Below are 21,434 nucleotides of genomic sequence, written 5' to 3' on the forward strand. Positions count from 1 at the left end.
CCATTCCTTTTAATAGAAATAACAGTACAATGGCGGCCAGTGCTAGCCCTGAACAGAAGACAACTGCTTTTTCCCTTACATAAATATAATTGTATCTTACCTGTATTTTATATGGAAATAATTTGTATCACATTTACATATCAACAAAAATATAATTACAAAAAAAAAAAAAAAAAACAACAGTTCCCGTCTTTTTTGGAGGGCCCTGGTGTTTGGCTGTAAAATCCAAATTCTTGGTCATGAATATTGTGTTTTCCAGATGAAAATGGAGGACGGTGCTCCGCTCAAGCAAGACTGGTCGATGCCATGTTCCCCATCTTAATGTATTCAAGGGACCAAAAGTAAAATTTGACATTCCATTTTATTTGAAAAGTGAACAGTGTCCTTGTCGTTGCATCAAAATACAGCCCACAGATTTTACTGAAATGTGTTTATTCTATAGCAAGATAAAAGCATTTTGTTTTAGTTAAGCAAAATACAAACAACTTAATTGCTGCTATCATAACTCATAAAAAAGTATAAAACAGCATAAAAACACAATAAGCGATGTAGCAGTGAGTGGTGTGTGTCACCAGTGTTTACGTTAAAGCCTGGTTTAGGAAAAACTTTACAACACATGATATGAAAACTTACAACTCAGAAAGAAAATATTTACATTGGTTATTTCAGACGTAGTGTGCCTTTTAAATATTCAATATTCTTCTGGTTATTACATCATAATAAAAACTCTTGCTTTTTCTTTTTAAATCTTAACTTTTGTGATAACTGTTTCCTTTAAGTGCATTTCCCTTTTAAAAATACAGTGTTTTTATTTTTTGAAACTTGTCACTCAAAACACGTAATATAGTATTCACATTTCTTCTAATTGGAATGAACGTAACGGGCTAACAGTGGCCATAGATATCGTTCACAACATATACTGTGGCTTGATTCGGAGAAGTCATGGATACAAATGAGAAGTAAGTAAATAAGTCAATAATTGAATCTAATCGCTTGCATTTTTTTTTTCTGGAGAGATTTAGAAAAAAAATAAGAGCTTTGGCAAAAGTCTGTGATTTACATTATTTTTTTCATGACAAAAAAATGCCATCAACTATTCACATCATACAAATGTTTGTATGAAACAGGATCTTCATATTTCAGGTAGTTACAACTGTGCTTTGTACTTAGTATTTATTTTAGGGCTTCAGAAGTTCAAATAGCCTGGAAGCGTGGTTCACTCCCTTCTGGAGAAATAAGGCCATTGTTTCTCTCTACGACTCGGAAAGGCCAGTGTACAGTCAATCAGGATGTCCGAGATTCATTAAACTGTTCTGATTCACATATTGTAGGTATAGCCTGAATAAATAAAAAAAGGCAGCACATGACAGAGCGCAGCTTTCTTGTTTAAAAACGAAGTGATGTACAGTCAGCTAAAAGATGCTTCCCAGCTACACTGCAGTTCTTATTGCCTATCTAATAGACACTTGAGAGGACCGTTTGATCGGTTACACATTGCTGCATACGAGAGTCAACTGACAAGTTCCAGTCCGCACACCTTCCCTCCTCTGCCTCTCTCCTCGGTGCACTCAAATCCGTGGGTCGCGCGCCTTAGAAAATACTGACCTGCGATAATACTTGAGTCTGTGTCTGCGACTGGATTTGAGGCTGGTGCTGCTGAGAGGCTGGCTGGGGGCTGCCGATGGCAGGGATGGGGGATGTGATCTGGGAGGTGACCGGAGAGTGCTGCCGGGGAGAAGGCTGAGACTGGTGCTGCATGTGCTGCAGTTGCTGCAGCTGAAGATGCTGCTGCAGCTGCTGCTGCAGCTGTTGTTGGTTGATCTGCTGCTGGAGGTGCTGCTGCTGCTGTTGCTGCTGCAGGTGCTGCTGCATGTGGTGCTGGAAATGCTGCTGTTGCATCTGCTGCTGAATCTGCTGATGCATTTGGTGTTGCTGCAACTGCTGCTGTTGCATCTGCTGCATCTGTTGCTGTTGCTGCTGCTGCTGCTGCTGTTGCTGTTGCTGCAGCTGGAGCTGATGCTGCTGGGTTTGCACTGAAGGACTCACCTGGGTGGAGGCTGCTGAGCCAACCATGGTCGACCCCATGGAGCTTAACAGTGGAGCCCCAATGTTCGAGGGCATGTTGGCCGCGATGGTGACTGATGTGACGATCTGGCTCATGGGCAGTCTCATGGTTAAGGGTTTGGGAGCAATGGACCTAGGGAGTGACTGTGGGAGAGTCTGAGGGGAGGCTGGGACCGTCCCATGTTGAGACAGTGGTGTGTTCAGAAGGAGGGATGACGTCAGGTTGGTTGATGCCAGAGTCTGCTGGACCGAACGGATGGTCTGGGCCTCTGCTGATTCAGCAGCAGCCTGCGCAGAGAGGGACAAAGTTCCAGAATGTTAAAATCTACAGATATATACTATACACTGACTCAGAAAATAGCCACCCAAAATTCATGCTGCCCGGGCTCCATGGCCTTTGTCATGTGACTGCTTAAGCACTTCCTGCAGGCAGAGTCAAATCTGCTCTGCTCCACAGTGAGTCTTGGCTGGTGTGGTGCCTTTGCTTGGTTACCGGAACAGGATGAGATTGAAACTATTCCAGTTCCATGTTGGTGCCCTAGGGGATGGCACACCCTTGCTCTCACTCTCTGTACCTAGAGCTCTCACAGAAAGACAGCTCTGTGGTCCTGCCTCACAGCCCACTGTCAGCATCCAACCACAGAAGTGCTACTCCTTCAGACAGAAGAGTGGGACTCCATCTGAAGGCCCGGCCAGCTACCTGGCTTTCTCTGACACAGCTTATCTCTGTATGTTACCGGGGCTTGGGATCGGTTGTTACACAGCATTAACTGCGGTCCAAGATAACTGACGCACATTGTAGGAGCAACAATCCTTCATCATTCTAACCATCACAGGAACAGACGCGGAAAGACAATGGGTTACAGCTCGACCAATAGACATCACCAGATACTGGAGCATGTTTACTCGCTCATGTAGCTCTCGGTTCCCCTTCGACAACATAGCATCACGTGGTACTGAACATGTTATAACATGAACAAGTTATGACAGGAGAACTAACTAACTTGGCATTCTGAATTCAGAACGGTTATCGAGTAACAACAAACACCGCAAGAGACCAAATTGCTAGAAAATGTCAAGACCCCATTTGCATAACTATTTTCCAGAGTAGCCACTCAAACACACACACAAAAAAACATAGCTACATTCTTCAGAGACATAAAATGGAAGCATCTCATGACATTAGGAGTGTTTCGGGTTCAACAACCATTTCCAAAGGCCCCCAGAATTTACCAATAGTCACAGATGAAGAGAGAGCATCAAAACTTCATATAGTGCTATAATCCAGTAAACAATGCTGATAGAGCTATTCCATTTTTTTGTCCCAAACACACACTTCTGTAAAAATGAATTCTTTCACAATGCAGAAGTGGCTGGAATATTTCACCTTAAAAACAGATTCACCCTTGGTTTTTCATAAAACCAGTATTGTTCTACTTTGCTTGCTTGACTTGTTTTTGGTGGTGCTGAGGGAACCAGCTAGGCAGGTACACTACCACTGAGCTATTTCCCCATCCTTTGTGTTTGTTCTTTAAAAGTGGGGAGGGGGGGTAGCATAGGATACTGTGGGACAATCACGTATCATCAGACATCTTTAATGATTTTAAATATTTACTTGTGCATTTTTGTGACTCAGATTTATAAAATTCTGCTACTGGAAGGAACGCGGGAAAGGCCTCATATAGTGTCACCCAGTGTAGCCGATGGCTCTGGTTTGACAGACCACTGTGAAGCAACACCCTTCAGTGGGCAGCGCTCTCTGGTATAAAGACCCAGTGTGACTGAATGTTACAGGAGGGCCCTATTCAAGGCTTAGGGAAGACAACGCTATAGATACACAAAATTAGCTTTAGGATTTGTTAGAAGACTCACTAAACAGAATACACATGGTTTCATAATGCAACCCACGTGTACTCTGGTATTTAAAGATCTCCAGGCTAGTTTTCAGGAGGAAACTATGACAACTGTTAACACTGGACAATGGCATCAGGGAGCCTTAAGGTGACACTTCAGTGGTAAATGAAGCAGGGCTGGTGATGGTGGAGGTGCCTGCCCGATTTACTTCCTGAAAATCTAATTGTACGCTTCTAGTAACTTCTGTGAAGATTTAAATTCAGTAGACAATAGATTTCTAGACTGGGGTGGGGGTCCTGGGCTCTGCACACAGAGGCACACATTATAGAGGAACATTCAAACCCATTGCCAGTCTCTTTTATTGCAGCCCTTATATTCAAAGACCAAGACCTCATGCCGCCAAATTCTGATGAATCAGTGTCTCTTACTACCAGGATTTGGTTTGCATCCGTCCTCACCATGAAGGCAAGTTTGGTAGGTCTTCAACTCATCATCTTTTGAACTTGTGGAGCCCCAAGCAGTCAATTCTTCCAAAGAGGGGTAGAGCAGCCACCCTGGACCACTGGATGCTGCCTCCTGGGGGGCCACTGTGTCACTGACCACCTCACTCCTTGGGTCCAGGCTGAAATCCTTCTGATCTCGGACCTCAGTTATTACTTTAGTTCCTTTCCAGCGGTCTAACTATAAATCCTAGGTCCCTGTGAACATCATGTACCAAATTTAAGAAGTAAACTGAGCTTTAAACTTATCCTTTTGAAATTCTTTTGGTGAAGGGTCATTAACGCACATTTGTAAACAGTTGGGAATCCTGACTCTGGTCCCAATATTTTAAGTTATCCCTTCTAAGTTGGTCACAGGCTGGAGGATCCCAGTTCTGCTTGCTATTTCCCTTTCAGGTAGTGATTCTCAGTTTAAACTCACACATGGTCACTTGCTGACCCTTTCACTCACGAGGATGACCTCTCCTCACCTCTGGGCAAACCAAAGGCAGACTCGCCCACTTAAGAAGCACACACTGAAGTTTTACCCACCTATTAATCAACCATACCTTTATGTGCTTGCATACACTACAATATCCATAGCCCATAGAGCCTACTCTCCATCCACTGCACACCTGAGCTCAGACTCAGTGTATTTGCCAGTGTGCACCTTCCAGAATCTCAGGAAAGAGGTTTCACTGTTGCCCTGATAAACGATTTCTCTCTAATGAAGTGGGAAGTGTCCCGAGAGTCGTCAACAAAGGCTGGAGGCCCTCTGTTGATCTGATTCAGCAGAGCTGCCAGTGGCGGATCGTCATACAAAGAAGAAACAACTCGGGTGAACAAGAGAAGAAAGGGAGGCAGCCCTTTCAACGTGGCTTTGAGGCCTTATGGACTTGAGAGAACAATAAGGATGAAATGGAACTGACTTCTTAGACAAGAGGAATCCAGTGCAAAAGCCCGCTAGTCTAAACAGTTTACCCCAGAACCCTTCTCAATTCGAGAAAGGCAAAACACCTCAGTAACTAATTGGTAAAATAAAATAGGAGCTTAGGTCTGGTGGTGGGATTCCAGCGTTAGAGTGTTTCCTTGATTTGTATGAGGTTCTAGGTTCAATCACTAGTACTGCCAGAGAGATGAGTAGATTGTGTGTGTGTCTGTCTGTCTGTCTGTCTGTTTATATGTATGCATGTCAGACAGATAATGATGATGATAGGTAGACTGATTGATAATGATGATAGGTAGATTGATAGACATGATGATGACAGATCAATAATGATGATATAGATAGATAGACAGACAGACAGACAGACAGAGTACACATTCCTTTTGGATCAAGGGAATAATGACCTGGAGCAGAGTTGCTCTGGAATATTAGTGCCTTTTAAAATGCATCACTGCATAGTCTATGCATAATGTATATACTTTGTGTCTTAGTACTTGGAACATGATTTTATTTTAAATAATCATGAGACTTATTTATTTATATGATGTGAAACAAATGGCCAAAAATGCACCAGGGCTGATTACGATAATGTAGCCACCAGAGAACTTATGGTATGTTCAGAAATGCCTGACAAGCACACCTCCAGATACAAACTGAGGACCTTAACCCAGGTCTACTCCGGACACAGGGGAAGCACAGGGGCTGTTTAAAATGTATCTATATGGCTACAAACACAAACAGAAAGAACAGCAAATCGGTCAGCGGTAATTCGGCCTCGGCGGCTTACAGGAGCTCCTGTTGTTCACACCATCAGGTGAGTAGTGTCTAATGGGAAACTCTTAGGAAGCCATACCGAAGTTTTCAGCACACAAGGATGACTCCTTATAGCCATCATGGTAGCAGACTTACCTTAGAAACCAGGCTGGCCCGGTAGGCAGCCAGGGCCTTCAAGTATTCTTTCTTGGCAGCTTCTGTTTTCCTTTTATATACCTATTAAAATAAGACCACAATTAGCACCACCCTCAGGCTATAAATTCTTAGCTATAAACCTGCTGCACAAATTAGGTCACATAAACAGACCTCACCTAAAAGCCTGGTCTCCCTGGCTTTGGTTCTTCAAATGTTTCACGCACACACACACACACACACACACACACACACACACACTGAAATAACAAACCCTGTCTCCTACACCCAAGCCCAAGTTTAACATTCACAGTTGAAAGGGAGAATGATCTCAAGTTGCCACTGAAAGCTTCACGCTAGGCCTTGAACAAGCACCAAGGAGCGGCTTCCTACAAATGGCTCAAATTCCAGTAAAACTGGGTTTCTTCTCACAGGTCTTCCTAAACAGCATCAAATCGGAGCTTTATTGACAAACTCTAGGGGCTGATGAGATGGTCAGCCGGGAGAGGGGTCTCCTGCTCACCCTGACAGAGCCCAGTCTTCAGAACCCATACATGGGAAGGAGAGAAATGACTCCTGACAGCTGGCCCTGCCCCCCTCAACATGCTGTGGCCCCTGGCACAAACTAAACATACATACACATACATAATACATCCATACACACACATACATAAATACACACACAAATTTTTTCATTAGACAAAAGGGAAAAGATGGCAGCATCCCAATCTTGGGCTTCTTTTGGAGAAACAAAGAGAAGGAGAAGTCATAAATAATAAAAGATGAAAGACTGTCGGACTGAGATAAGGGAGTTACTCAGCACTGGTGCCTTACACAAGATTTGGGCTTCACTTTTCTTAAGCAGTCTGATGGCTGGCTTTTAGATTCAAGTAAAACCCTTTCTCCAGAATATGGTAAGTCTGCGGTGCAGTCTCCTAGTTCCGTAGAATTGTATTTTGGGGACAGAATGTACTGTGTATGGTAATAAGCATGTGACCAACAAACAGGTACATGCAGTAGTCACACCATCGTCACGAACAAGCTAACAAGGAGTTCATGGTGTGCGTTTCTCCACTCCTCCCTTCTGAAGCAATCGCTCTGTTTTAGCACTGATAGAGGTCTATTCTTCCATAGACACATAAAAGTCCTGTTAAAGGTAATTGGAGTTTTACGCAAGCAGGGGAGGACCAACTCCAAAGGACCCCATTCTTCCCTTCATTTGTGCTGAGGAGCTGAAGAAGGGAGCAGGCCCCCGAGGAAGCATCTCCCACCAGCATGGCTAATCTTTGAATACCTCTTGTACTACCTAGTTTAAAAATGAACTTGGAATGAAATTTCAAATGCCCAGTGACAATAATGAGACATGCAGAGGCAGCTTCAAAGTTTGGAAATACACCAGGATAGCACGAGGGTTCAGAACGATGATCAATGGGAAAGCAAGCAGGATGGATCTAATCCCTTTGTAGGGTCCTTTCTGAACAAAGGGGAAAATTCCACATTATTTAAAATGAAAAGATTATCATCAAAAGTTTAGGCTTGCAGGCTACTGCCCGGATTTCTTCCAAGTCTTCCGTGAGCAAATTTTGAACATGTACCCATAAGTCGACTAGAAATCAATATAAGTAGAGCTGGTTGGATTTATCTGTGTGTGTTTTAGTTCATAGCTTAGACAGACAGGCTTTCTTAAGAAGCAATTGTATCAGACGTAAGAAATAATCTGGTAGCTTTTTAAATATCTGCCCACAATGGATGCCTGTCTTACCTGCTTTTGCTCCTCTCCAAGGCTGTCCCACATAGATGCTACAATTTTTGAGACCTCTCCAAAGGTTGCATTGGGGTTTTGACCTTTAATTGCAGCCTGTGTGTCTCTGAAAAACAGGGCATATGCTGACACTGGCTTCTGAGGCTCATTGGGATCTTTCTTTTTCTTTTTCTTTGGAGTCTTGGGCTTCTTGCCAGCATCTGGGGCCGTTCTTTTCTCTCCAACGGCCTGCAAAGCAGGAAGAGAATTCACTGCCTGGAATGAACTTGCAGAGAATGCAGCAAGACTTACTCCAAGCCACAGTTGCTCTTTGAAGGTTTTGTTAAGGACCATCAACAGATGAATCACCACCCAAAGCGGGGGAGGGGCGAACTTGCTTAGAGTTAACTGGACAGCAGAGATTAGCATTTAGAACACTGATTAATGAGACCCGGAAGTAGCTTCAGTATATTCGCAACATATGCTTTCTATGGCAATTACGAGTAATGAAAGCCAGAACCCTCTGCACCAGGCGACGCTATCTATATACAATGCTGCACACGAACGCATGAGCACAACAGTTCAGTCAGGGCGGTTAGAAGGAAAACCTAATAACGTCTTGGACGTGGATCATATTCTGATATTTTAAACACGGCCCCCTGTCACAGTTACGTGCCATCTGTACGACTGGTCAGAATTGATTTTCGTATGGCTGATTTTTTTCTTCCCTTTTTACAAGAAGGTTGTTGTGCTAATAAGTCTCTGGAAGTGCAAATAGAAATTAGCTGTAATCACCACACTTGCACAATAAAAGGAAAGGTCACCTTTATTTTCTAAAACAGCGACTTTCTAAAGGACAAGATAACGAGAAATATAAAAATGCCACTTTAACTAGCGCTAGCAAAGAAACGAATATGCTTCGTAACATTAACAGCGTGTAAAAGAACACCAGCTGATACGTAAGATCACCAAGACTAACAGGAGAGCCACAAGAAAGCTATTCATGATACAAGGCAAGTGACCCTGAACCCAACAGCACTGCAGAGACGTGACCACAGTATGGACTCTCAAGTTAGAACCCTACAAGTGATGCGGGTAGACATCCAAATGGATACACAGTCACACTTCGTGTTCATTTGAGGCTATCACCTGCTGTTGATTTACTTGCTTATTTTTATTTAACACATATGGGTGTTTTATCTGCATGTCGGTTTAGCCACCACATGCCCGCACTGCTCATGGGAGCCAGAAGAGGGCACTGGGTCCCTGGAACAGAAGGTTGTGAGCAGTCATGTGGGTGCTGGGAACTGAACCCAGGTCCTCTGCAAGAGCATGTGCTCTTGACCACCCAGCTTTCCCTGCTGGTCCTATCGCTGGCTTCTTATTGACCACATCATAGCCACCCAGTGAAGGAAGGTCAATGACCCACCAACCTCAACTATCTCAGACCTAGATCACAGGGTAGGCACAGTAAAGACACTCGTCTGTGGTTAGTTTCATCAAGAATCCTCACGTGTTTGGCAAAAATCTGTTTAAAAGCCAGGCTTGGGCCTGATGAACAATAATGGATCCAAGTTACTAACAGATTAGGTTTTAATGATCTCGAATCTTAATTCAGGTATTACAAGAGTTTTAAAACTTTCTAAATGGGGGTCATTTGGAATTTAATTCAGTTACTAAAAATTCTTAAGGAGGAACAGAATAAACAATAACTTTCCTTGGCGAACACTGAATATTTAAACCTTTGAGAACCACTGGCTGCCTTCCAGACTGTCCTGTTTTTAAGTGACAGCCACATCTATAAAGCAATACAAACGGACTCACTTCCCTTCCTCCTAAAAGACCAGTCTCCATAACTTACACAGTTAGTTTGATAATTCTGTAGACTCCATAATCTTTTTTTCTAAATTTTCAGAATAAGCGAGACTTGCTTAATTCTACCCAATGACCTAAAACTTGCTAGGGAAGCAGACATCTTTCAGTTGGACACTTTATGGAAGCCGGATTGTCTTTCAACACAACGAGGATAAAGCAACGCAGCTTCAAATGCGGTCAAGTTCATTTTCTTCCCAGAGCAAAGTCTGGCAAGTGCTGGTGCGAACAGTATGCGGATTTCCCATGCAGCTCTTCTCGGTGAGGAGAGCTGGATCATGTCCTCTGTAAAGCCATATTCAAAAGTTGGCAGGTTCTGAGACCTCTCTTGGCAAACTACAATTACAATTTGTCCTAACCATCATTACTTTCTACGACTAAACTCGAAATGGAGACTCCCACAGTTTAAACAACACATCAGGATATAGCCTCAAAAAACCCAAAATAAACCAAATCTCTTATATAGCTGACTTCAAAAGACTAAGAATGCTAGAAAAATACCTTCACCGAAGAGTTATATGGTGATTACTTGAATCCTCCTTTCTCAGCTAACTGGATTAAAATGTAACGAATTGGATTCTTAGTCTTCACATAAACCCAGACCCTCACTTAAAATGGAGTAAGGCAGGGAGCGGTCTTCTGGACAATTTCTGTTAGACACAGGACCTGAATGCATGCAAGTGGAGGGAAGGATACCAGCTGGCCATGAAAAGACAGACTTACCTGGCTAAGCAGTCACAGCCTGTGCCTCCTTCCCCACCACAGTCAAGCCTCCATGAAGAAGGATATCACTAACTCTGCACCAGTCAGCTCTGTGCCTGGCTGGGTGCTGATGAGACACCGTACAACCAAACCCTCCACTTTAAATCCCTGTGCCTTCTGCAATATTATTCTGGTCTGGCTTCCCTCCTCTTCTCCTCATCTCTCGGCCTTCTCTAGTTCCTCTCCTTCCCTTTGTTAGTTAAGATAACAATGCTCCGAGTTCTGGCCACGACTTACTCCTTACATTGTCTGACACGTGGTCCCCGACTCCCAAGTTCCAACTTCGAAGGACTGGGGTCCAGTCTCAAATGTAAGCACCTTAAACGTCCCCCACTTCAGCTCAGACCCATCCACACTGGCTCAGACCAAAATCCACTTTATCGTTTCCACTGGAGTACCACACCCCATCAGCACCCCTCATTAGCCTGGTATGCCATGCCCGTTCTTTCTTTGGATGAGAACAAACAAGCAAGCATAATGGTCTCTCCTAACTCATCTCCTCTTTCTCTTGACCCTCCTTGTGTACTGTGCTCCACAGAAGGCCAACGTGCTTCTTCTAAAGCATCAGTCTGATTACATCATCCCTGTGTGCTAATGATCAGTCTTCAATTACTACGCCACCCCACATGCCCAAGCCATTTCTTCTCTTTCTGTCCTTTCCTGTATCAAACTTCATGGCACTCATAAATGAACACACAGAATGCTGGCCCCTCTCTTCTGGCTCACAAACTTAAGCATCCTCCCAGACCTAATTCAAATACAACCTTCTTAATAAAGTCTTCCTTAATTCACTATCCCAAACAGAAGTGATTCTATCTCCGCACACTTGGCATCATTTATGCCAATCACACCGAGCCCTAGTCTTAACATTGGTATTCAGAACCAGATGAGGAGTCCTTTGGGCAACACTGCTTTCTTTTTTCTTTCTTTCTTTTTTTTTTCAGTGGTGCTGGGGATTAAGCTCAGAGCCTTGCACACCCCTCAACCCAACTTCTTAAAAATCTTTACATTACTAAAACCCAAGAAAACTGACACACACAGAATAGGTCTAGAACACACCATAATGGGTAAGCACACATACTGTGTACTATCACAGCGCTCATTTTCATTGGCATTACCCGTTTGGGCATCCAGAGGAGTCACACCTACAATCCGTATGTACTCAAAAGTGCACTCTCCGTGGGAAAAGCAAAGGCACAGACTAAGTCAAACCCACCAAGCGGCCCTCCCTGAGGTACGACACTACTGAAATGGGGCCTGCCAACAAAGGGCTGAAACTTGCTCATATCAGCAACAGAACCTGAGCACTTTTGAATTCCTGAAGCATCTAAAGTATCTGGAAACGGAGTAGAGGCCCTCCCGTTTGCAGAGCAGGACAGTGAAGCCTAAAAAGATTTAAGAGATTTGTCTTACAGCTCTTGGAGACCTGGTCTCCCAACTTCTGTTCCAGGATCCTTTCCCCAAAAATTGTGTGAAGAAAAACAACAACAAACCCCAAAATTTGAACCACCATCAATTAAAAGGTTTCTCCAAATCCATGAAGAAAAAGGTGGTACCATGAATGTGATCCATAATATTAGCAGGCACTTGGCTCAGCTGTCCGCTAGGCTCCATACTGGGCCACCTCTGACTTACTCTGTTTGCTTCATCAGCATCCTCCTCATTGATGGAGCTGGAAGGGGAAGGAGTGGCCGATTTGCTTGCTGGAGGTGAAGGAGATGTGTGGGGCACACTGGCCCCTCCCAAATTCAAGCCCAGCTGTGCACTGAGCTGAGACTGGTTGATGGTGGTCAACTGGGCCGGAGGCATGATCCCGGAGCGAGCAGCATCCGTCATATGGACAATGGACCTCATGATCATGGAGGGATCCTGGCGGTACTGTGACACTTGTGTGTGGCTCTGATCCTACGAAGAGAAGAGCGAAGGGGAAAGGAGTTTAGTTTTCCCAAAGAGCAATGAACTTGCAAGGCTAGGGACTTTGTAGGTGAGTCAGAGCCACTGCAGAGATGACAAGACATTTAGATACACAATACGAAGATGAAAAGTCAGAAGCACAAAATGCAAAGATGCAACCCAGCTGTCTTGCTGTAAGTCGGTCCTTGGATGACCTTTCTTAAAACACAGTTTTCCAATGGAGACCAACCCTCTAGGGGTTCAGCAACGAGTCTGCATCCCTCTCATACCCAGCAGTGGTCCCATGACCCTCTAGCCCACTGTGTGCGAGGAGGGCACACTCTGATGTACCCTTGTGGAACTGTAAATTCCCAGCAGAGAGCGACCAGAGAGACATGGAGCTGTGGTTTCACAGAACAGACTCTGTCGGCATAGAGAATCCCGTCTGTGCGGTTGCGCACTAACCGGGGACATCGCGGTTCTGAATTACACGACCAAGGGCGCCTGGAAATCAGTCAGTGTCTTGGCTCCCACACCAGGGCTTTCATTTAAACCCACTTTGTTTTTGTTTACTTTTGATAGCCAACCATGATTTAATGTCCTAATACTTCTAAAAATATTCGGGACTAGCAGGTGGGGACATCCCCGTCAGCATTAATTTTCTGTGAAAACTATTTTCCTGACTTGAGAAGTAGCCTTCCGTGTTTGGGGAGTTACGTGAAACCATTAAGGCTATTGCTGACTTTTTCTATTTCCTTTCTTTTTAATACCAAAGAAGGAGAAATAAAGACATATCTTTCTGGCCGCTTCTTTCAGACTTGTCATTTGCAGTGAGCCTTTGATTTTACTAAAACCTAATTCTCTTGACTCCCAGAGACCCAGAATCTCACTTTATAGACAAGGTTAAGAATTCCTTCTTGTTCCTTTTTGGAGTCTTTCTGGTAAGGCTTTTTTTTTTTCTTTTAAAATAAGCAGAGGAATTGTCAGTAGCTACACTGAACAGTTTCAATTACATAGTCTTCCTGCCACTAAGCAAGAAGCCATGTCACAGCAAACTGGCTGCAGAAATGATGACCTCACTATGCAACAGAGCATTAGGAAGCTTTTTAAAGCAGGGATTCAGACTGCTGTGTACTGAGCTAAGGCTGGGTTTCTCAATCTCGGCTCTACTGGAGGTGTTGGCTGTGTCCTCTGGGTTCTGGGGTACCTCTGCAGCATCCTCAACCTCCACCCGCTAGAAGTGAGCAGCTCCCCTCCCCTATAGAAATGCTTTTGAGGGACAAAATCACTTCCATGCAGTGACTACTGGGCTAGAGTGGCACCCAAGATGGGAAGAGATAAACTGGGGTGTAACTGTAGAAAGTCCCTATTATTTTTTAAAAAGTGACCTTAACTGTTAATAATGGTCACATTATAAGAGGATTGGAGCAACAAGAAGGGGTCTTAACTTTTTCTTAGAAATATAAAGTAAATACATAAATATAAACACAATAAACAAACAAGTGGAAACTAAAACACGACTCAGGCAAAACAGCATAGAAGAGAGCACAAAAGATTAAACCGAAGTTTAATAATTTCTGTTTTGCTTGAAAAAAGATCTCGTGTAGCCCAGGCTGGCTTTAAACGCAGCCAAGGCTGGCTCTGAACTCCTGATTTTGTTTCATTTTGTTTGAAACAGGGTCTCATGTAGTAAAAGCGGACCTCAAAATTACTATGTAACCAAGGCTAGTCCCAAACGTCTAATCCTCCTTGACTCCGTCTTCAAAGTGTTGGGGTTACACGGGATTTTCCCCCTCAGAAATCCTGAGCTATTGTCCAGTCTTTCATTTTCTTTTGAGGTTCTATCATTGTTCATTTACTTCTACTCTTAGTCAAAGTTTATTGATTCATGTTATTTTAATACCTTCTGGGATGTTTTCTTAATCTTTTCAGATTTACATCTGAAGGTTTTAAAGCTGTCACAAAGCACCTTCCAGAGTATATACTTAAATATTTCATTTTGACTGGGCAATAATGCCACAGTTAACTGCCATGGTTGTGTTAACTAAGTCTGAGTATAAGGCTTCAACCTCCACAGAGGAGTGACCTGACTCTCATTGTTCCAAAGCCTGCCAAAATCAGCCCAGATAGGTGCTTACTGGCTGGTCACCAAACACAGCATTGCGGATGGATTCTCATCAGCAAAATGGCAGCCAAGAACCAAGTCCTCCAGACAGAGGTCACCTGCCACTCATACCTTTATTATGGAGCTGGCTGCTCTGGGGATCTCCTGATGGAGGACTAGTAAGGAACCTTCCCTGGGTGTTTCCTGAATGCTGTGGTCTGAGCTAAACTCAGCATGTGTTTCCTCACTTAATCCCTGGGACTGGGCACTAATACTGCTCCATTCTTAGACAGACATGGGTGAGACTATGGGTCACTCCTCACTGACTAGTGACTCTTGCTCAATAGAAAAATGGTGTTCGAATGAGCCATGCTACCCTAAGGGCAGATGTACCAGCAAAAAGAAAAGAGAATGGACCCCAGGCTTTCCACCGCCACCATCCATTTGCTTTCTAATCTGAGTTCTCTCATTATATTTCATTTAAAAAGGCAGTGTTCGCCTGCAGTTGGGGAATTATTGTGAAGAATATTGGTGGCAAGGCCAAGGTTTTGCCAAAATAAATTCTTCGGACCCAGAAAGTTGTTAACCCCATTCTCCCATCCTCTGTATTTCCCAAAGGACAAGATACCAGCAACTCTCTGAAATATATTCCAGGAAACTCCCATTCATATAATCTACTCATCAGAATGTGCCAATATTCCTCGTGGCTCCCGGTCACCCTATCACAGCTTTCTTTGTTGGAGGACTCTCATATAAGGTGAATGGACATCGTGCCTATAGACTCTACACTACAGATTTTATAGTGTAGCGGTTCAAGCTTCCGTAGGGCCACTCACTATTAACAACTGCTCAGAAGCACTTGAGCCTCATCGGTTCCCATCATTTTCTAATAAGAAGTAATCTTTAAAAGATATGGGGAGTTCTTAGGACTCCCTATTATTTTCCCTAAAGAATGTCAGTTCCTTTTCAAAAGTTCATATTGAGCACCAAACGGGCACCCATTCTCAATCTTTGCAAACTAAAATCAGTCAAACATGATTCTTGGAAACATTCTACAGATGTGGAGATGGCACGTCATATATTTACTGTAACTAAGCAAGGGACAAAAGCATCGTATGTTCTTCTCCAGAAGACCTCACAGCTTTTCCCAGTAGAAATACCAAGGAAACACATAACCAAAACCAAAGCCCAAAGAAACATGACTTGATTTTATAAATCATTTCCACTATGCAAAATTAGGTCTAGAAAGACCTTTCGGCAGTCAACTTTCATGGGCAACCAAGTCCTGAGCTGGACCTCTGTAAGCTACACGATTTGAATGTCAGTCACTTTTACATGTATTCGTGTGTTTGTTCATTTGTTTATTTAATTTCATGTTGTGGCTCTGGGTTTAAACCTAGGATCTCACTTACAGTAACCAAGGGCCATAACAATAGGTCAAGTGTTCATTCAACACTTGAGAAAAACTCATGTTCCAAGCCGAGGAAGCTTCGTGTGCAAGTTGAGGGCGACAACACAGAGTATCACGGGTGCTCGGAGCAGAATCAGCCAGGAGAGGAGAAACGGGACAGGAGCGGATAGATGGCAATGGGCCAGAGGAGATAGGTAGAGAGATGGCAGGATACTTCCTTCACAAAAAGTCCCAAGAGCTAAGGCACAAAATGTTTAGGTAACCAGTTCAATCAGCGTCCGAAGAGAACTCAAGAATTAATGTCCAACTGTAGAAGGTCACTGGGGATGGGCAGACTTGGGTCCTCATGATCTTTCATGGGGAAGTATTGCTGGCTGTCTCTGGGCCTGTGAGTACGACACATCTACATGGCCCCAACAAAAGGGTCGCTGCTATGAGGGTTGTTCCTCCCTGCATTTGGTCAAAGGGTCTCTTCACTTTTAAACAAGAAGTTAATCAGTGACATTTCTGTAAGTAGTTCCATGTTGTCTTAATTTGCCCAAAGCCCTGCCTATTATTAAATATTAAACATTTAACTGCGTGTTTTATTTAAACTGTGTGTGTGTGTGTGTGTGTGTGTGCACGCGCGCGCGTGCGTGCACATGTGTGTTTAGCTATGCACACATGTGCACAGGTACCTAGGCATGTCAGAAGAGGGCACTGGATCCCCTGAAGCTCTAGTTACAAGCTTTTGTGAGTTTGTAATCTGGTGTGGGTGCTAAGAACCAAATTCCAATCCTCTGCAAGAGCAGCAATCTTTACCACGGAGTCATCTCTCCTGACCCCAAATGGAACTGCTGACATGTGGACAATTTTGTATTAGAAAAGAATGTCTCATAATGAAAGACTCAGACCATAGGTGCTGAGCCAAACACCAGATAACTACCCAGAGGAAGAAGTTATAACCTGGGGTCTATGAACCCTGAGAGCTGCCTAAGTTTACAGCCCAAGGTCCGCTTTCCCTTATTTACAGACAAAAGAAAGGTGTGAAAGAAACATTATCTCCCAACACGATTTTCTCCTTGACTCACCAACACCAAAAGACTACTGAGAAAAACCTTTCTGACCATCTAAGTCCCCACAACACAACCATGATTGCAAATGGCACATAGGACTAGGGTGAGCCAGGGGCAGGGGCAGGTCCGTACAATGTGCTCTCGTTGTCTGAGCCAGGAACACTCAAATCCCATTCATACTGAAATCCTTTTCACGCTTGAGTACTGAGCAGCAGTTCATCTCAGCACAGACAGAAATATTCCCACTAGCATTTCTCCCCAAATGTAAACTATAGGCCTTTACTTTTATTATTTTTTCCTTTAAATATTACGTATTATTTTTCTGCCTCTTACACTCATTAAATAGAGCTTCCTCCCATCTCGGTTGATATCATAAAAGGCATTTTAAATTTCATATGCAAATTTTCTACTTGCGGTGTCGAGGAAATTTTCTCTCTAACAGCCCAACATCAGGTTTTCACACTGGAGGACAACATCCAATTAAGAAGCAAATAACCCAAATATGAGAGAGTGTGACTAAATAGATTTTCACTGAGGCAGTTTTTAATCAATATTTCCTGAGAACTGGAATAATTAAACAATTATCTGTAATAAATATTACATTGAATTAAAAATACCAGAGTAGCTGCAAATAAGAAATACAGGCCAGCAATTTTATGCTCAATTATTTAGTCATGTCCTATAGCAATGTTAAAATTTTATTTACACATTAACAACAATCACGCAAACAGTTATGCTTACCCAGTAATATTTCCAACCTCTAGACCATGGAGCAACTGCCACTAAGCAAGCCAGCAAGAACCACAGACTCCTATTCGACCAATTGCATTTCTAAAATTTACTTTTCTATGTTCAATTACGCGTGCACGCACGTGTGTGTGTGTGTGTGTGTGTGTGTGTTGTGGGGGGCTACAGGCACATGAGTACAGGTGCCTATGGAAGTCAGAGGCAGTCAATCCCCTGGAATTGGAATTAGAGGAGGTTGTGAGCCACCCAGTGTGAGTGTGGAGAAAATTTAGCTCTTCTGCAAGAGCAGTATGAGCTAAGGGCTGAGTCATCTCTCCAACCCCCTACTCCACCAACTTCCCACTCAAAGTATTTACACTGGTCAACGTTCCTTAATCGCGACTCTCAGGTTTATGATCTCATGTTTATGATTTACCCACAGGGAATTTCACGCAGAATCATCTCATTTTAATTAGCAGTGTCTTTGCAAAATAAAAACTCCCGCTTTGCTATCAAGCACTCAACGGCATGTCACCCACATCGCCACGCTGCTTCTCCATCTTAGCAGAGTCAGCGCCATCATTATTTCCTATATTAAGAGGAAACTCAGCTTTCCAACTGTTTATTCTCTAAGCTTCCTTCCCTTCGATTTGGAGTAGCAGTCAAGTATGCCTTATAATGAACAAATGCACGTTCCCCGTCCTTCCTTCCCTTCATTCCGACATTGGAGAGATGAGATAGCCCCAGACCCAGACCAGCCCCCATGCTAGTAAGTAGCAGTAGGCGAGCTCCCTGCCTTCCTGGAGTTTCTAGATTCTTGTGAGGGTGGGGGAGGGGGTGGTGGCAATTGGGTAAGCACTGCAGCAGTCAGGATCTGGGACAACCACCCAGAGTGACCTCCCTCCAGCACTTCCTGTGCCATCATGTCAGGCTGTATCCAGGAGCCTGGACTTTAAAGATGGCGCCTCTGTAGTCCCCCAGCACTGATTGACAAGGTCTGGAGACAGCTACAGACGGCACAAGCTCCAGAGAAGACACATGGGACCAAGGTGACCATGTCACTGTTGAAGAAGAGCTCCCTTCAAAACTCACCAAGTCGGCTGCCGTGCACACCACTGCACCCGGGCTAACTGAGATTATTAGTTCGAAGCACATGCCTGCTTTTCTAGTTAACCCTGACTCTGTGTTAGGCAGCACAGCACCCCTGTGAGAGAGCCAGGATATCTACAGGCCAAGCAGAAAGAATATTATAAGCATCGGGTGGTTCAAGGCTACCTGCTCTACTGAGAAGGGCAACAGGAGGGAGTGTGTCTGGCGTATTTGGCAGTCAGTCCAACAGAGCAACAACAAGGTGAAAGGTGTCTTTGATGGTAACCATCTTTAGGCAATCAGACTGTGAGTTCTGATACTCTAGAGAGGAGGCACTGATTGTAAAACAAACAAACAAGCAATGCTGTAAGTAATAATATACTCCATTTCTGGTAATTAATCGCCCATAGTGCTTACTTAGTAGGTGCTAGCTTTTGGGAGTGGTTAATGGGCTTCGTTTCGTAATTCAGACTTTGCTTAGTGGAGGCCTTGCCCACTAAAAGTGAGGGATTTGCTTCTTTTTCATTGTTAACTAACAGTGTAAATGGGTTTGACAGCAACCTGACTTAAAATACACAGGCAAAGCAATCATTCAATCTGTGTGAGAACTCGCCAGTCCCCAATGGCTGAGCGGTAACCATCCTATGGAATTCAGCAGCACAGCCTCTGTTGACAATGGCAGCGAACATGTTCATAATAATAATAAGGGCTTGTTTTAATAGAACGTTCCACACATTAAACACATTAATGACCCATGAAATAACTGTTTTATCTGTAACACATTAAGCGACATTACTAAAAACAATGTATTAATTGGCAGTGGGCTATTTCTTTGAATGTAAGCTTTTTTTTCTTTGAAAGTATAAGAGAGCAGAAAAACCATTTTATAGAGACAAAAAATAACTTAATCAAAATTAGAACCATGCCGACTGTGTAAAGTAAGAAAAATTTGTGAAATACGTTGCTGCGATAAACTCCCACTTTTCTGATCATAAATACAATCTACCTGGACTGTGCCTTAAGCATGATATTAGCATGTGAAGTGCTCAGACTCTGAGACCTGAGTCCTCACAGCTTTTTCCCTCTCTCCTGAACTTATCTAGACACTTCACATTCAAATGTGCTTCCTCTACCTCCCCTTCCTCAATTTTCGACCACCACCTCTGATGCACTCGCTACAGCACCAACACACCATGTTCACACACACACACACACACACACACACACACACACACACACACACACACACAGAGAGAGAGAGAGAGAGAGAGAGAGAGAGAGAGACACGCTATCACAAATAAATCCAAAGCAACATCAAACAGAACACACAGACCCTGTACACAGGACATATAATGCAGGCAGAAAACGTGTGTGAATTATCAGTGTGTTTTATAAATTCTCTTTTTAGGGGGGGTGGCATACAAAATATCAAACTAGAGACAATTACTTCATTGTCTGTTTCGCAGATATCAAAGCGAATTTTGAAATTCATCAAAGCTAACCCTTCTGTTATGTACAACAGGCTGAGCTGAAAGGAATGTTAACAGGTTCAATTTTCATTCAATCAGCAGTACTGCTCTCCGAAATGTTTCATTGCAGGACAGAAATAAAAATAATCTATATGGTAATTATGAGAATGAATCCCCCAGTAACTTCCAGCTACATGAAAGGTCAGTTCTATTCAAGATATTTTATCAGCCCCCTGCACATACTCCTGTCCTGTCATTTTAAATCTGAACAGCATTCTATTTTCCCATTTACAGCTACCTGCAGAATTAAGTACTTAAGCCAAATAAGAAAAAAAAAAAGAGGGGGGAAAAAAGAAAAAGAAATGTTGAATGCTGGCAAAGGCTATAATAGCATAGAGATAAATCGTTCATCTGCTCCCTCTCAAGCCTCTGGGGCTGCAGATTTTTCTTCTCCTGGTGCACTGTGGGTATTCAAAACTTGTTCAACATGATTTCATTTCATTTCAGGCACTGCCTGAGAAAACTAAATTACAGAATCAATCATACAGAAGGTCAGAGTGAGACTTCATTACAAGTATTGCATGCTTGCATGAATATCTTTCATTTATGACTGACCCAATATGTCACAATAGCTGTCTAGTAAAAATAATCCACTTTCTGAAATTGATGTACTACTGATGTCGGTGCTACTCAGCAGGCTGGGCAGATTATGGAGAGGTGTTACAAAAAAAAAAATCTTTGGCGCTTCATTGTCGGTTTTCAGAACTGCAATCTTTTGTAGATTAACATAACTTCCAGGTGATCAGCTAAACTGACAATAATGCTTAAAGGGAACAAATTTTTTAAGTAAAATCTACGGTTGCTTTCGATCTGCCCAACCACATCCTGTTTTAAAACCTCCGTGCCCCCCACAAGCAAATCAAGGTTGTCCTTTGAAGCTCCAAAGGCACTGACATTCCGTTTTTCAGCAGTTCTTTTTGAATACCAGAGGGGGATTTGCATACTCTGAAACGTGAATGCTAATCACTGGATTCTCCTTACTCACTTCCTCTTCGCTCCTGCT

The 21,434-nt window shown here is 43.3% G+C and overlaps 1 protein-coding gene across 2 annotated transcripts in view; it reads right to left on the reverse strand.

Moving 5' to 3' along the window:
• Positions 1 to 342: 342 nt before the first annotated feature.
• The window catches only part of Tox3 (TOX high mobility group box family member 3), a 103,499-nt gene continuing 82,407 nt past the window's right edge, over positions 343 to 21,434 (reverse strand). For both annotated transcript variants that reach the window (XM_085682036.2, XM_085682035.2), the window contains exons 4-7: positions 12,260 to 12,529; positions 8,012 to 8,239; positions 6,253 to 6,333; positions 343 to 2,352 (exon numbers count right to left, since the gene is read on the reverse strand). In XM_085682036.2, the coding sequence (XP_085538162.1) occupies positions 1,591 to 2,352; positions 6,253 to 6,333; positions 8,012 to 8,239; positions 12,260 to 12,529 (1,341 nt within the window). In that variant the 3' untranslated portion in view covers positions 343 to 1,590. The remainder of the gene's footprint in view (positions 2,353 to 6,252; positions 6,334 to 8,011; positions 8,240 to 12,259; positions 12,530 to 21,434) is intronic.

Source organism: Myodes glareolus, chromosome 22 (genome assembly GCF_982192425.1).
Source record: "Myodes glareolus chromosome 22, mMyoGla1.1, whole genome shotgun sequence".
NCBI lineage: Eukaryota > Metazoa > Chordata > Mammalia > Rodentia > Cricetidae > Myodes > Myodes glareolus.